This window comes from Desmodus rotundus, chromosome 6 (genome assembly GCF_022682495.2).
Source record: "Desmodus rotundus isolate HL8 chromosome 6, HLdesRot8A.1, whole genome shotgun sequence".
In the NCBI taxonomy this organism is placed as follows: Eukaryota; Metazoa; Chordata; class Mammalia; order Chiroptera; family Phyllostomidae; genus Desmodus; species Desmodus rotundus.
The window spans coordinates 99183370-99201033 of NC_071392.1; the positions used below are offsets into that span (position 1 = coordinate 99183370).

General features: G+C 43.0%; 1 protein-coding gene across 14 annotated transcripts in view; it reads left to right on the top strand.

Annotated features, from left to right (window-relative positions):
• The window catches only part of BCAS1 (brain enriched myelin associated protein 1), a 79599-nt gene that overhangs the window by 26271 nt on the left and 35664 nt on the right, over positions 1 to 17664 (top strand). For 9 of the 14 annotated variants that reach the window (XM_053926381.2, XM_053926380.2, XM_053926383.2 and 6 more), the window contains 3 exons: positions 13580 to 13735; positions 14828 to 14872; positions 17253 to 17387. In XM_053926381.2, coding sequence (XP_053782356.1) covers positions 13580 to 13735; positions 14828 to 14872; positions 17253 to 17387 — 336 coding nt within the window. The remainder of the gene's footprint in view (positions 1 to 13579; positions 13736 to 14827; positions 14873 to 17252; positions 17388 to 17664) is intronic. The other 5 variants (XM_053926385.2, XM_053926389.2, XM_053926386.2 and 2 more) reach the window with 1 other exon arrangement.

Genomic DNA, 17664 nt, shown 5'->3' on the forward strand with positions numbered 1-17664 from the left:
TCTGCTGACAAGTCCTAAATTTCTATCTCCAGCCTAGACCTACCAGCCCAGACTTAAATATCCAGCTGCCTCTTCCACATGTCCTCCTGAATCTCTACGTCTCCATTTGAACCTTCACAGAACATTGCAAACTCATGTCCAGAGCAACCACCACCACGGCCAAGTGCCTACACATTTAATGCACAGCCTTCCTCATCTCACTGAAAGGCAGCTCCATCCTGCCACTGCTTCTTAGTCTTGGAATTAAAGAACCAAGACCTTTGATAGAGTAGTCAATGAAAACGGAAGCAATGCAGTCCAGGAGCCTAGGTTTCCACTCTGCCTTGGTCGCCTACTGGCTGTGTGACCTTAGGCAAGTTACTTAACCTCTCTGAGCCTCCTTTTCTCACCTGTAAAATGGGGATAATAAGAGGATCCAGCACATTCTCCCATTATTCATACTTGTCAAATAAATAAGCCAAGGAAAGTACTTAGCATAAAGATACTACATTTTGAGAAAAAGGAAATTGAGCTGTCATTAGTATGTTGGTTTTTCTCCCCATCTGTTACTCCACATTTTTTAGTCTTATGATTCTTCCTTCCCGTAGTCCTCAACCCAAAGTCACAGAGGTGGCGTAACCAAATCTAATTTCAAAGCTATTGTACATAACCAAAGGCACAAGTCCTAATTTGGGTTTTAAAAAGTGCGGGAGTTGTAAAATTATTTTAGAAAAAATAGAATTCAAGTGCCTATCCCCATAAGACCTGGTTTCTTCGTCTTACATTTCAGGGTCTCTACACCCTTTCCAATGTTTTTCCAAGTATATTTTCCACTCTTCCCTTAAATTTCTCCAATTAGCATGTCCAGCATATGATCTCAGCCAATGCCTGCTGCTCCTCAGTATTTTCTCCACCTGTATTTCTCTCTCTCTCTGTTAATCAAACCTTTACTTCACCTGCAAGTGCCAAGTTCATGAAACTGACCAGATGTCCCCATCCCTGGGTGGTCTCTGACGACAGGCACCCCTCTAGTATTTTTTGTATGCTGTATCTTAAGTCAAATTCTGTGATAAAATCACGTGGAAGGACTCACCTCATTGGAACATCAAAACGTACATGGGGATTTCTGTATCTTTAGCATTTTGGAGATGAAGAAATCACAGCCTCAGAATAACTAACTCATTTCAAGTTTCACAGCTAAAAAAGAATCATCTAGCTCCATTCTTACCATGCCAACATTGTGTTTTTACCAACTGTTTGACATGCTGTGGGCGGGCCTCCACCCACAGAGCCTCCCCGGTTGCCACAGATGAGAATAAGTCTACCAAGTCACAATCTGCTTGGAGAGGAGAGGTGACCAATCTCTCAGGGGAGAAGGGCCATGAGCCTGTTCCTCAATGAGCTTTTATTGGGCTCAATTTGCACAGGAATACAGGTAAAGCTCATCAATCATTGTCAGGCAGTAATGATCAAACAATAGATAACATTCAAAGAGCCACGAGGGCTTCTTCTGAGTCAGGGTCAGTTAGCTAAAGGGCTATAAAACTTGGGGAAACAAACTCATTTCATGCTTGGACCCTTAGAAAATTGAGGGCATTCTTAGCAAAGCAGGTTTCACAGGATTTTATGCATTCCTTCTTAGGTCTGATCACCCCAGGGAACCGCCCATTCCTGCCCAGGGCTGCACCACCCTCCAGCATTGTTTCAGGCTTAAGTCAGGCAGGGGAAGTAAGGCAGCCAAGAGATTAGGAGACTGCTTGCAGACAGAATGAGGACTCAGGCTATGTCAAAGCTGAGGGGTGAGGGTCCATCACCCCCTTTTTCTATAGCCACCCAAGTCCTTCCCTGAGGGCCCCTTTACAACTGTGCCTGTCTTAGGTTGTATCTCCCTTGAGGAATCTTACCTGTAATTAACTAACCAATCATCTGCCTGGGGCCAAGCAGGGTGAGGTTAAAGGGGGCAGAGGTAGCACCCCTGCCTGGAGGGTAAGCTTTGTCTCCTTAGTGGCTTATGGTCCCCAGGTCTCTTTACTCAGCCTTAGCCATGGGGGGTTATAGCTTCTGAAACCAGGCAGGGAGGTTCCCAACAACATGCAATAAGGTTGCAAGTATGCAAAACAGAATACTGTTAATTTGAGGATGGGCAATTCAAAAATGTTAGTAAGTAGAAAATCACAAATAGCAACTTAATCTCAAATTAAAAATAATTAAAAAGGATTATCTAGTTCCAACATTAGAGGACCAAGTGAATTACGATCTGTGTTTTTTATTTTGTTTTGTTTATTTTAGGGCCACAAGGGTGTGCTGTTTCAACAGGTAAAGAGAACTATGCACCCAAAAGACTTTGTCAGTATGGAGGGGAAATGCATCTTAAAAATTATACAAGTTATAGAGTAAGCAAAGTCGTCAGCTCTAAGACTGTAATTTTTATGTATCATGTGAATTTAGCACTAAGAAACATTTGCTGGGAAATGTTTACAACAAGGTGGATATATTTATTGCCATCTGAGAGATGAGGAAACTGGGGCTCAGAGAAGTTAAGCTACTTGTCCAAGGCCACACAGCTAAATCAGTGGCAGAACCAGAATCAAAATCCCTCAGTCTCCAAACCTTGTTACACTCAGTCATTTCAAAGGCTTGTGTTTCCATCCACAAAAAGAAGATACCGCCTGCCCAAGGGGCTGTTGTAAGGGTGGAGAGTGTACAGATGGTCAGTAATGACACTAAATAAAAGAGCAGAGTTCCCAAATTGTCAGAAACTTAGAAAGAAAGAATTAGGAAATAGATTGATGGTCTTCCAGCATGATGGTGTTTGAGCAGTATATCATTTATGGTGCTTTTGACTACAAGTAAGAAAAAAAGAACAGCCAATCAACAGTGGCTTAGTTCACAAGGAGAATGTACTGTTTCTTGTACATAATAAGAATTCTGGAGTAGGGTGATCAAGCTTGGTGCAGCGCCTTGGCAGCCCCACGTGCCCAGCTTTTCTTCTCCAGTGTCCCCCAAGGACTGGTTGGTTCACAGGGCTGGTCCTGGTGGTTTTCAGATGGCTGCCATGATCAAAAGTATTGTACATTGTCACAATGTCCTATCAAACGAAAAAGGTTTCCTAAGATTTACCCAGGGTCAGCACTGAGTCCCGAGTCTATGTTTGTTTAGGTGGAAGGGAGGCTTGGAAAATTTCTTCAGTAGAAAGCAGGCTTTGCCAGCAAAGGTGATGCGCCATAATAGGAATCAGATACATTTTTTTTCTACCTGACTTTGTATCAGGAAATCATTAAGTGGATGAAACTAGTTAAGGCTGCTACAGTATCCTTTATTTACATGCACTTATTGTACTCACTTTTTAACTTGACTAGGACCACAGTAAGAAATAGATTTTATATCTGGGCCATATGTAATATCCACACAGGAAACAAAGAATTCACAAGATAACACTATCTTTACAGCACATAACACTGACTGGTATTTTCTATTGTTTTCTATTCTATCTTGTTCCATGTTAGTTTTGACCCGCTGAGTTATTTTCCAGTCCACGGAGTACAATCTCAAGTTTGAAAAATTCCATTCCACAGTAACCACTTTTTGCATACACGGAGACAGCGATCCTGAGCGATCTGACTGTTTCTTACTCACCTGGGCAGCCCCCCTCCCCCTGCCTCGCACACAATACCACGCAGGAACGTTCCGTAGCTGAACCTGACGAAAGTGAAGATGATACTTATCACAGTACGACTTTTCAAAGGATGCTGGACTATATTATTGTCATCTCATTATCAGCTCTGCCTCACACAACTTAAGTAGAAAATGATTTCAAAATATACGTCTGATACAGATGCTTTCGCTTAGTTAAACTATGTCAAATCATATATCTGTACTCTTTTTTTTTTTGGTAGTTTTAATTCAGACTTTAACCTGTTAAGGTGTTAATCAAGATTGAAATATCAAGTGAGGTGTGTTTCGCCATGCGTTTGCACAATAAATTTTGAGTTCACTGTCCCTTAGTGTTATCCAGTCTGATTCACTCCTTCCGGGATTAGAATAACAGCCCTAATGTATTGAGCAGTTACTCTCCCACAGGGAGGGGAAGGGACTTGCATAAAACCGCACGGCCTGCAAAGCCCACATGCTCGGCCACACTGCCTACAAGTTCCCAAAGAGCACACACTTCAAGCCTTTGCGGCCTCAAATACATGTTTAAAATTTCGGAAGCTGGAACGTCCCACACTGATGTTCTGTGAAGCATCATCTTGCTGAGATCAACCTAGAAATAAGGCTCCGCCATCAAAGAACTTTGGAAACTACTGCTTGCTTTATACCGTCTCCTGAAGATCCACAATGGTCATCAGTCTGCGAAAGGCCCTGAGAAGTCCCGCAGCAAGCTCGCCTGCTTCACTTCGTGCAGCTGAGCGCTCCTCGGACTTCACCATCCCTGTAACTATTCGTCGTCCACCGGCTGGGCCTGTCCTCCAAGGAACCGCTCCTCTTCCGAGACGTGCGGAGTTAGGCATTGGACCGGAGCTGGGAAATGGCCTCTTGGAGGACGCAGCAGACCACAGATAGCTTTCAACTGACCTATACATTGTGTTAAATAATGTTTTAATTAACAGATAATATTTTTAAATGGACAAAGTTGACAGTATTTTTAAATGAGAGATCTCAATTCAATGCCAGATTTCAGACATTTCTGAAAAAACGGACATTTTCCCCTGTATTCCTAGACAGGACATGAGGTGGCATTTGCTCTCCAGGTCACCCATGTCTCCGCCCCTGCGTGGATCCCCAGTGGGGCAGCCATGTGAGGTGTCCCTCACTGCCACACTTCCATTGTCGTTTTCTTGTGCTAGAGTTGAGGGCAAATTAAAATACTTCACAATTTGGAGCTACTTAAGGTTCACAAAATATAAATGCAGCTCGAGAGTCCGCCTGTTGGCAGGTGTCGAACAATAAATAAGAGGCATGAGTACTTTTGCACATTCATTCAACAAACATATGAGTGCTTTCTTTGTGCCGGGAATAATATTAGGTTCTGGGGTGATAGAACAACATAGCTCATGGGAATTTTCATTCTATAAACAAGAAACAAGAAAATTAGTAAACAAACAAATATCCCCAGGGTATGAAAAGGGCTATGAATGAAATGAACAGAGTTTTAAGATAGAAAGTAGAGAGGAGCCTGATAATTAAAATTAGGTAAAGGGTTGGGTGAAAGAGGAGTTTGGTTTAATCTGAAAATTCAGGGAAAAGAATGTGATTTTCCCTCCTTTTCTGTGCAATGCCAAACCATTCTTAGAAAGTCTGCCACTTAATTCTGCCAACATTCAAAACAGTTTTCTCACTATTGAGAAGTGTTTGTTAAACAGATGGCAAACACTTTCTAGGCTGTGGGTTATTAGCTTTTGTGTTTTGAAGTCTTCTTTTTTAACGTTGGCTATTTTTCCTCTAATAAATGTGAAATGCCATTATCAGGACATGTTAGAATGAATTGTGGAACAGACAACATTTCCACAAGTCCCTGCTGCCCAATAGGACTGCCCTGGGGTCACTCCCCACCCACTCGGTGCCCACAGTCAGTGTACATGTTTCCATTCCATATCATACGAGAGTGTGACACTCATGTGTCCTTAGGAATGTCCCCAAAGTAATGACAGCTGCAGAAGAAAGAAGAAAGAAAATAGAAAGAAAGAAAGAAAGAAAGAAAGAAAGAAAGAAAGAAAGAAAGGAAGAAAGAAAAGAAGGCAGAAAAGAAGGAAGGAAGAAAGGAAGGAAGGAAGGAAAGTATCTTATTGCTTAATTCTCTACCCATGTTTCACTTCCCACTGGAAATCAAGTTGACAAATTCACTTGCTACTAAAGGGAGGAGTTGCTGGAAGAGGGCATGGGAAACCCGTGTTTACAGGATGCAAATATGAATTGCTTCCAACAATTGATTTTTCCCCACCCTCTACAACTATGATGAGCAACTAGTTCATTTAATCTTATAAGTATGACATCTCTGCATCAGTCAATACCACCGATTCATGAGGCCCTACCATAAAGGTTCTGTGTTAGACTCCTGCTAAGATACAAGTGTTCAGTATCCTGAGGTTAGATCTACAGAGTATCATAACAGGTGTTGATCTTATGATGTGCAACAAAAAGCGTCCTAGTGGGTAATTGATCCAGCCCAGCTCGATGCAATTAGTGTAAGGAGATACAATGAACAGCCTTGCCTCTCTTCTCCTAACATAAGGAGGGACGATGGGTAAGGAGCATTTTTACATCTGTGAAACTGCAGCCTAGACCCCCCTCATAGGAAAACATCCCAGAAGACAACAAAAATCTGCGTTTCATGTCTCAGTATCTTTATGTTATTTGTATTGCCCTCTGAAATCTTGGATAATTCTTAATCGTCTACCAGGATCACTCAGAAGCGTATTTCAACCATCACACTTGGGCAGTGCTCCGTTTTAAAGACCTAAAACACGCGTGCTTTTTCAACGAGCGATTTGACATCTAAGGGACGTATTGAGAAAATGAGCAAAATTTCATGCACAGGACTTTTTTTTTTCCAGTTCCAGCATTGCCAGGGAAAAGCTGGAAAGATATACAAGTTCTGATAGGACAGCTCTTATTAATGTGATGGTACACCCCACCTCTGGACATCAGAAAAGCTTGACAAGAAGATAGAATCACAGACATGTGAAGACAGCCATAATATGACGTTGCTCAAGAAGAGCAGGTTTCAGAATAGAATCTACAGAATGGTCCCTTTGGGTAAAAATGATGCCTACCCCCACCCATGTTCACCCTTCTGCCCAAAGGGGTGTAGAATGAAAAACTGTGAATTGTTAGTAGTAGTTTCTTTCAGTAGTGGGGTAAAGGGTGAATTTTACATTTTTCCTCTTTGCCTATCCATATTCTCTATTTTTTTTTTTTATAAAAGGAGAAAGTACAGCCTACTGCCTAGCTAAGTTAAATAAAAAAAAATTTTTTTTAATCCCTACAATTTAGGTAATTCCCTGATTTCTCCACTAAGCTGCGCTATGAGGCTGGAAGCATCCTGAGTTCATTAGAAACTGCAGTACGGCAGCCGAGAACAGCTTCAACGAGAGGTTATTTGGTGCTCGCAAGAATCCCAAACGACGCGACCCAGAGCCTGCGTGGCAAATCCTTGTTCAGAAATAACACTGACGTTTAAAAACACACGTACAGCTTCGGGGGCGGCCAGCCGCAGCAGGAGACCGGAGGGAGAGGTCGCGCCGCGTATGGGCAGTTTCTGGAGCCCTCTCACACCTGGCCCGTCCTGCGGTTGTGCTACTTGGTTCATTCCCCATTTTTACCGGGGGTTAAAAAAATGGGAATACATTTTTATCAGCTGATGGGAACGGGGCAGAAATAGTGAGGAGAATAAAAATAGAAATCGAGTTACAGTGGTAGTCCCTCCTTAGGTGAATTTCCGCTTCATAGTAAAGCCAAGTAAAACAATAATAATAATAATTAATTAGTACCCATCTGCTTAGGACATTTTGAAGTTCCACAAAATGTTCTGAGGAGACTTTGGCTTTGAAGTGAGTTCCTGCTTCTTTATTCATTTGCTTTCCTTTTGAGGCAAATTAGAGGAGGTACATTTCACCTTCGAGAACGAACCAAATGCCATTTTTCTTCCTCCATCTGACAGTGGCGCAGGTGACAGCGCTCTCAGAAGAAGAGAAGTAAAGACTTAATGATTGTCTGGAGACCATTGTTGCCTAGCAAATGGTGCGCCTTGAGCTGTTGGGGCGTCCGGGCGGGAGAGGAAACAGAGCTTTTCCTTGTATTTCAGGCAGCATGTGGCTCAAATTTCTAACAGATGGAAAGGAGTAGAGTGACGGGTTATTGTACCATTCGGCATTTCCCAGACAAATTTTCCCGTGTTAAACAGTACCTTGGGCTCTGATCCTTGGTACAAAGATCCAAAACGAAACCAGTGGTGTGCAATCAGTGGGGAACTGGTGGGGTAGACGTTTATCACAAATTGTTCCAGACAAGGCTCTTTTAGCCTTGATCATCCTGCCTTAACTTACGCCTTCACTTTGACAATGCAGAGTTGGCCTAAAGGAAGCTGAAATCCAGTTGACAATTTCCAGTTGAAAGAAGGTGCCAGAAGTTCCATATGGGTTTTATTACAGACAATTAAATTATGATAAGGCAGCATTATTTTTCAACATGACAAATTGTGATCACTTAACTAGTGTTCCTGTCTGTTGGCCCTTTGAAGCCAACAAAAAGGAAAAAAATATATAGGCTTCATCCACACAGATGAAAAACAGGAACACCTGTTTTCTTAAAAGAAGTTTCCAGACATTTCCTGGAGAACGTTCGTGTGTCTGTCTAAAATTTCTGTTTGCTGAGAATGATCCGGGGGCCTGATGAGAATAGCCAAACAGTATTTGCAGTGAAGGGCGAAGATGCTACACACAGCCCAACGGTGGAGGCATGGGCCACAGAATGGCAACCTTGGGCTTGGACTTCCCAACCATGTTTAGTCTGGCCCTTGGGATATTTTTTAAAATTTGGAATTAGTTCACCCACGTTTTGTTTTCATTGTAATTTTAATGAAATTTTAAAATTACAAAATGGTATACGTGCCTACCAATGCCACCCCAATAGATAATGATTGTTTGTATTTTTAAAAGTGCCCTTCTATGGTTTCTTTGTGCATACACACAAGTAAATACAAGCATGAGTTCTTGTTTCCTTGCTTTTATACAAAAGATAATGTCATATGCACTGTTCTACCCTGTACTTCTTTTTTTCAGTTACTGCTGCTTCCCATTTCTGCACCGAGAGAGTTCTACTTTCTGTAGCTGCACAACTTCCTCACTTGGCAACACTCACACGTAGTTTTCCTCTGAACGGAGGTGCCATCACTTACCTTAACCACCTTATTAGTGACATTTGGCTGGTTCCCACACATTTGCTACGCTCCCACTGCGGTGAATAACCTCATGGATTTGTTATTTCATACATGTGCGAATTGAGGTTTGGCATTAGCTCTTAGAAGTGAGACTGCTGGGTCAAAGAATATACTCTTCTCGTCAGTCTTGGTCGATAATGCCAAAGACGTCAGCCCTGCCTCGGGCCTGAACTAATTTATACCCCAGTCGGCATTGTCTGAATGACTGACTGCTGGTGTCTCACCCCAGGCTCCTGACGGAATGTTTCCAAATATCTGGACATTTTCGCTTTCAGTCTTTCTTTTTGTAACTTCTGGATTTTGAGTCAAATGACAAAAGCCCTCTCAATCCAAAATTATAAAATATTTTTCCATGTTTTCTTCTAGTATTTTTTATGCCTTTGGCTTTTATCCTGGTATAGGGTTGAGTGAGGACAAGTTATTTTTTTTCCTCCAGAGGGCCACCCTGTTGTCCTTGTGTGATTTATTAAAAAGTCCTCTTCCCTTTGATAGATTCGAGGTGTCATCTTTATCACGCACTCAATTCCCATATGTCTTTGGGTAAAATGTGTTATATATGGATGGTGAAAAATGGGAAAATTATATTGCAGGGAAAAGGAATAAATCTAAGGGAAATTAAAGTAGGAAAACCCTTAGCGAAAAGATGATATTTCAGCAAACAGCTGAAGGAAGGGAGATGGTTTGAGGCCACACAGTGGGTGCTTTCACAAAGCTTTTTGCCTCTGAAATCATTTGGGATCGGGATCTAATCCCAGCTCCACTCCGTGACCGTAGGCGAGTGATTTATTCGTCTCATGCATCAACGTATTCATGCGTAAAAATGAAACGACAAACGGTCCGTACTTCATGGGATCATTCTGAGAATTAAACGAGATCTTTTTAACTAGCTTGGCATTAAGCCCGACATATTGAGGGCAATCATTTTTCTTATTACCATGGACATTTTCCTTCTCATTATACATTCTTGAACAAATTCGTGGCTGCAAAATATTCCATCCTGTGGTCATCGATAAATCTCACATATTAATATCAATACCACGAGCTGCTTTATTTACCTATTCCAGACTTTTAAAGGGGTCTTTATCCTTACTCTCCCAGCGCTACTCAATAGTACTTTTTTAAAAACTTTTTAATCTTGCCATTGGTGTGGTATGGTATGGTCGCATAGTTGGTGTTTGGCTGAAGCAGAGCAGTTATGGTCTGAAACTTTGTGTTGCCAGGATGACCCTTTGGTAGAGAGAGCAGACTTTTTGAGAATTTTTTTTTTTCTTTTTTTTTTTTTGGTCAGTGCCTGTTGGTATTTTCAGGTCACCAGCCTCTTCAACTCCAAGTCTAGAACACACGAGACAAAAAGGAAATCCGGGAATCTACCACCGCGTTGTTCCGTGGGTCCCCAGCTGGTCTGTCTGTTCCTCTCCAACCTTCAGAATCCTTTGCATCTGTTTTCCACCTCATGTTGGGAATTTTCCACTGCAGTCAGTGGAAGAGAGAAGAAAAGTGTGTATTCTCTGTCTTTCTGGAAGTGGAAGTATTATGTTCTTTTTTTAAAAGCCAGTCTGAAAAGAAAAACAGTATTTCAAGAAAAGGATCAAGCTTAAGTTCAGTACCAAGTTGAGAAAAATAAAACACTAACTAAGAAACAGCCCCAGGGAAACAAAACCCCTCCTTGCACCGAACCAGTCTGGTCACCCCGAATTTGCCGTTGGAGTTGCCGTCGGAGTCCTGAGACATTGCTGCCATGGGCAGGCCGGGGAACAGAGGTCTCGGGCATCCTCAGATGGCTGGGAAGGTGCCCCAGGGCGAATGGGTGGCTGCAGGGCTCCTCTATTCCTGGAGTTCTGTGGAGCTGCGTCCCCTCAAGGCAGAGTCCCTTTCCTCAGTGAAGAAGTACTAAGGGTCCCTTCCCCCCTGCTCAGAGGAGACCCACCCTGGCAGGTTTTCCCTGATGGCCACCTGGCCCATGTGGCCCCAACCTGGTCCAAGTGGACCCAGCCTCGCCCGCGCAGATCACCTGACATTATACTGATTCGTTTCCTTTTCAGTTGACTTTACTGTTTTCCATTATTTCCACGAAGTTCAATAAATGTTCCCTTGTGTTTAGCCTGGGGATCAGGGAAGAATCACGGCCTCTTGTCCCCCTTAGGAAGCACCCAGTCTGGGAGCAGGGTGACCTAGGCGCAGATCCTTCCATTCCCTGTGGTCACTGGGGCCCCAGCCTATGAGCTGTGGGACCAGAGTGGCTCAGAGCAGCTGCCCCAGCCTAGGGGTTGGGGCCCTTCCAGAATAGGTGCCTCCTCCCGCATCTCCACACACAGCTTCTTAAAGAAGCCTGTTCCCCTGTCTTCCTTAGATGATCCCTTGCAATCTTCACTGCCTGAGTCATATGGTACCTTTATTGGTTTATTTGTATTTTGGGGGGAGTCGGAGAGTCAGCTCTCTCTCACTTCCCCCACCTCCAGCAACTGCTGTCAAGCCCACAGTCCCCAGGCACTCAACTGCCCTCCCTGAATGTGCCACCTGCCACCCCTACCAATGAACCAAACAGCTTTTCAGATCCGAAGTTGTATCTAGAGGACTTTCCTAGTGAAATCTTGCTCTTTTTTTCTTTTTTTGCATGAGAATATTTATACAGTTATAAATTTGCATACTACTTGACATAGAAATGTCACTTCCAGAAATTTACCCAAAAGAAATATAGAAACACATGATTGATTAAAAACACTGTTTCTAACATCCTAAATGTAAGACCATTAAGTCCCGTAAGTGCCAATCAATGAGGATACTAGACGGTAAGTGATGTCACATCTGGACGATGGGCGCCGTGCAAACCGTGAAGACTGATGCAGATCTAACTGCGTTGCAAGGGGAAGGTGTCTGCGCTATTTGACTATGCAGGAAAAATGAGTCGGTACAGATAGCACCATCCTGTTTATATAAAGTTTATTTGCATCCATTCATCTATTAAGTAGTCAAATGGTGCATATTTATTGAAAGCCTGCTGTAGGCCTCCCTGTCCCAGATACTAAAGAAACAGCAGCACCCAAAGTCGATGTAACCCCTGTCTTTGTCGAGCTTCCAGTCTAGTGGGGTAGGAAGAAAGGGGCAGATAACCAAGCAGATAAATAAAAATGTTGTAATAGCTAAGATGGAAAAGGGCCAGGGATAGTTTTAGGGGTGACAGTGAGGGGAGGGGAGGGGAGACTTAAGACTTGAAGGATGTATAGAAATTACCCACAGGCAGACAGAGGGGAAGAATGCTCCCAACCAAAAGTCTCGAGGTTGGAAGTAGCTTGAGGTATATTTGAGAAACCCGAAGGAAGGTGGCTAGAGAGTATGGAGTACAGGGGAGAGTGTCACACAGCCTGGAGATATAGACAAGGGCCAGGCCATGTGAGACAGGGGAGACCCTGGCTTCAAGGGCCATCAGAAGCCTTTGGAGGGTGGGCTCTGCTGAGTTAATAATGAATTGGAGGGGCCAAGAGCCCAAGCAGCTGGGGGTGTGGGGGAGGGCAGGAAGGGGATATTGCAGTCATGGGGTGGAGAGATGGCTGTGACCCAGGGTTATAGGAGTGGAGATGGGACAGGACAGATTCGGAATGCATCCTATCTTACCCAGGCGAGAAGAAACTCAGTCCCTCTATCGCCTTCCAGGCACCAATGAACAACCAGACCCTGACAACATTATTATTATTTTAAAACATAAGTACTTGCCCTGGCTGGGGTGCTCAGTTGGTTGGAGCATCATCCCATACTCCAAAAGACTGCAGGTTCCATTCCAGGTTAGGGCACATGCCTAGGTTTCAGGTCGGGACTCACATAAGGACAACCGATGGATAGTTCTCTCTCTCTCTCGCTCTCCCCCACACATTTCCTCTCTCTCTAAAATCAGTAAACGTATCCTCAGGTGAGGATTAAAAACAATAATGGTAATTTTAAAATAAAATACGAGTACTTTTTTTAGTTGATACGATTCACCATCGTATAGATTGTAAAAACTCAAATAGACACAGCTCTGTTTGATGTGTCTGTTGGACACACCATCAGTCTGAAAATCAGACACGGCGATTTTCAACCTTTTTCATCTCACGGCACACATAAACTGATTACTAAAATTCTATGGCACACCAAAAATATCTATTATATTTTTTTGCCAGTCTGACAAAAAAGATAGGTATAATTTTGATACGTTCGCAGTGGACAGCTATTGCTGTGTTGGCTGTTGTCTTTTTTTATGGCAATCCAAGGGAAAAGAGGTCAGTGCCCCTGACAGTGCCCCTAACTGTCAGGTAGTGCAGGTTTTAAAAATTCTTGCTGCACATCTGTTGGAAATCTCTGGCCTAGGAGACATCATACACAACCTCTTTGCAGAATTGGGAAAAAAGGGTTTTTGTTTGGAATTTGACATGCACGGCTGTTTGTTACCCTTGGGCTCCAAACAAACAATGTCCCTCCAACTAACTGCAAATGCTGAATATGTTAGAAGGAGGGGGAGGGAGAGGAAGAGTGACTCTCATAAGCTCCTGATTGTTCTACACGCCGTGGGCAGATGAAGTATGGCTGGAATTAGGGGGCCAGGGAGAAAAGGGCTGTGAAGCAAAAATATTACTTCGTGAGTTGTACATTCAACAAGTTGCAACTGTGAAAACTCTGTTTTGCTCCTAGGACATAGTCGAAGGCAAAGAAGAGGGACAAGAAGTCACACCTGCGAGTTGCTCTATCCCCAGGGACCCCGAAGGACTGGAGAGTGCCAAGGGGGACCCCCAGACAACAGATATAACTGAGAATAATAACTCCATCATGAGCTTCTTTAAAACACTGGTAAGTTGTTTCCTTCTTTTTTCTCTCAATTCTGTTGCTCAAATGTTTTGCTCTTCTAAGAAGGATGTGCACTTCATGGCCAGATAGCTCAGCTGGTTAGAGGGTCATCCTCATACACCAAGGTTGTGGGGCCAAGGCTGTGGGTTTGATCCCCAGCCAGGGCACATACAAGACACAGCCAATGAGTGCATAAATAAGTGAAACAACAAATCCATCTCTCTCTTTCTCAAGTCAATAAATGAAAATTATTTTTTAAAAAGAATAACACACACTTGAGTGTCATTATTCTGAGTGATGTAGCTGGGACACTGGAGAACAGTGACAAGATGTGTTTTGCAAGGAAACTGTGTCATACCAGGCTTTCCATGAGGGAGACTCAGAAATGGGAACCACAGGCGCCCAAACTCTGTAACGTGAGCTGAGTCGTAATGGAACTGTGCTGTAACTGGATGGTCATTGAGCCTCGAATTATTAACCTATCAAAGCAGTTTTGACACTCACATGGCAAATAAAACCATAGAAACCACTTTCTATCTTGTTCCGACTCAGTCTACCAGTTAAATTGGATGGAGGCAGGGACCCATGTCTCGCATTGCTTGCTCATCTCTGACTTCTCGGGGCAGAGCCATGGCCTGAGCCGGCCAGACACCCGGAGAAGGACCAATGAATGAAATCATCATTAAGCAGACAGCTCCAAACGTGTCTGGGCTATTTCCAAAGGTCAACTTCAGAAGATAAGCCCAAATAAGACAATAGGATTGCTACAAACACGAAAGGGATGTGCCTGTGTTTGGATTTGTGGCAGAATCAGCGGAAAGTCTGTGGCCTTCCAGGAGACAACTTGTGAATGTGGTCAAATTCTTGGCGAATGTATGAAATATGACACATTCCATTATAAAACATTAATTTTTGTTAACTTTTGTATGTCTAGGTATACCAGAAGTCTGTGGGGTTTCTGGTATACTAAAAGGACTTCCGATTACATTCCTTACCTGTATAGTGAATTGGGTTAGCCTAAAAACTGTGTATCTGTGAAATAAATCTCCCTAACGAGCTATGATTTTTAACATTTGATTTTCTCAAACTTTTAAGGTTTCACCTAGCAAAGCTGAAACAAAAAAAGATCTGCAAGACACGGTAGGTAGTTGGAAGTGTGTTTGTGTTTGGGATTTTGTATGGAATTGGATTTGAATTGGTGTCTGCTTCACTGTTTCTGGAATTTTGAGTGTGTATGTTCATATGCACATGTACCGATTTAGCAATTCAACGGTACTGTCGGATTGTCTTTAAAATGTTCCATTTATGTTAGTGGTATTTTAATAAGAGTCTTAGTGGGAAGCTTGCAATATATGCCAATTCTAACAAAATAGTGTCACCGTAACCAATTTCTTATATAGAATAAGAGCAGAATGCTAACAATTACATGGCATCTTAGTCTTGTAGTTGTAGAGAGAGAGGTCCAGGGAATAGAGTAAAAAATTAACTTCTGGAAATGAGAAAGAGATGAGACTCAATTTAAAATAAAAGTAAAGGCTGCTATATTTGGGGTTTTTTTTTAATTCTTTGTTTTTCACGTCATTTGAAGAAAATAACTCTGTACTGCAAAGGCAATTATGTGACAAAATGACATAGACACCAGTGGACACTCCAAAGGAAGGACCGTGTAGGGGCGTCAGAGTGCCCCAGATAGGCTGGATTTGTTCACCGTCATCCCGGAAGTTCAGGCAGTTCCCCTCAAGATAAATTGGGTTTGGAATGACTACTTTCTAGAGATGCTTTCCATTTACCCTTGACAGAACGTTTTACGTCTAGTGGATCACATGGTTTAAAGTTTAGCTTGGTGACAGCTGAGTGTCCGGTGTCCTTCTTTTGGTATCTGAAAGTGCTTTGAAAGACACTAGGACCCAAGAAGGGTCTTGGCCAGCCCGGGACACCTGCTGCCCATGTTTGAAGGGGCTGAGCTGTGAAAAGGATCCTAGACTTTGTCTGAGAAGACCTGCCTTTGAGTTCTGGCCCTGCTACTCAATCGCTGAGTAATTGTAACCTGTCTGAACCCAAACCTCCACATCTATAAAAGGCGACAGTAAAAAATTCTACCACCCCAATCCAGGGTTGAATGAAGGCTTGACAATGCCTGGTAAGCAACGGAGCTCTATTCAAATGTAGACGATCCCTCTTTCCATAACCCCTGCAAGACAGACTGCCCTGTGGTTTATTTGTCTGGTGTTGACTTGTTCCTCTAGAATTTTTTTCTCCTTTATTGGAAAAAGAGGTATCTGAGGTGTTTCTGATAACATGTGTTTTCCTATAAAATTATTCAGTTGCTATAAGACAGCCAGGGTCAAGTTCAATGAATGTTTGGGTCCAATGTTTCTCTTTTGGGTCTGTGTTTTGCATTGTTTGAGGTCACACAGCACTCGAGGTTATAAATAGTGGGGTAGGTGGGTATGCTTTGTGGCTTCCCAAGCGGCCTGACGTTCTAACTTTTTTCAGGGGCTCACACACCAAGACTCTTCCTCCACCCAGAATGTGGTCCCAACTGAACGGATCTAGCTGATAAAATCTCATTGTTCTGCCCAGAGAGCTGTGGGGTCCCTGCTGGTGGAGCTGGGTCTCCCAAGTGGGCTCTGTGAACGCAGGTTGTCCGTGACACCCACAGACAGACCGCTTCCCACAGCCCTGGCTGTCCTGCCTTGCCTTTTTATCATCTTTTCTACTGAAGTTCTTGCAATCATACTTTCGAAATATCTCGACCGTTTGTCCATCTTTCCATTTGGCCCCGGGGAAATTTTTAACACACTACGCACCCCGCAGAAAATTCCCTGCCATTCGTAACCTGAGTCAGCAATTTTCAATGGTTGTAGCTGGGCGATTTCTATCTAATCTCTCCCCACCTTGGCTCAGTAGACTGGCTCGTGCTAGAAACTTTTTTTTGCCTGGGAGATCTACCCATCTAGAAGTAAGCTGAAATTTTTGTGGGTGAAGCTGCTTCCCTGAAGTTTCCAACACTGAATAAAAGGAGGTTCATTTTGGGGACAAAAGTCACTTAGTGGCAGTATTTGCCCTGATTCTACAATGCAGAAATAAATCATTTGTCTTCAAATATTTTTTCTTCCCCATGTGACAGTACCATTTAGATATTTAAAACTATCAAGTAGGGACTATATTATCTTTTTGACTTTTTAGATTTTTTCATCGGTTAGTTTGTGTCATATAGACAGAGTTTCAATGTCCTTTATTGTCTGTAGCAAGTAGAGTTGTGTTAATCTGGGTCATTTAACTAGGTCACTCTGTTGGAAATCGACGTGTACCTGAAATGAACGGTGTGCATGTTCTTTAGCAGACCATCTGAGAGTTTCAAAAAGAGAAACGTTCACATGATGTCTTGGGGTGGAGGGGTGGAGGGTGATATACCAGCAGCTAATTGTCAAAGTGTTTTAAGGCACTTCAAAACAATGGGAAAAAATGGATTTTGTTAAAAACAAAGTTCTAAGCTGTGACTGCTGTTGCCCAAAAGGCATGCAAAGCAGAAAGTGTCTGTGATGGACAAGCTGGGCGGAAGGTATCTGAGACCCGGGCGAAAGGCACCAAGAAAAAGCACCTGCAAAGCCCCAGGCTAGGACTCACCTTTAGAAAGTTCTTTAGGCACAAGGTCTGTATTTTGTGAAACTAGGAGGGGCAAAAAAAAGAACCCTGGTCTGCACTATGTGATATGCACGCCATTCCATATCCACTCAGCTCTGTTTCCTGAAGCCAGAGCCTTGGGTGGTTGGGATCGTTAAAGGGGGATTCAGGAATCTGCGAATCAAATTTAAGTGAATGCTTTTTAAAAATCTCCATAGTTATCAACATCTCAGACTAGTTTCTTCCCCGTGTGGACCAGGGTTCTGAAATTATTCTTCTAACCCAGTATTTCCCAAATGTCGAAA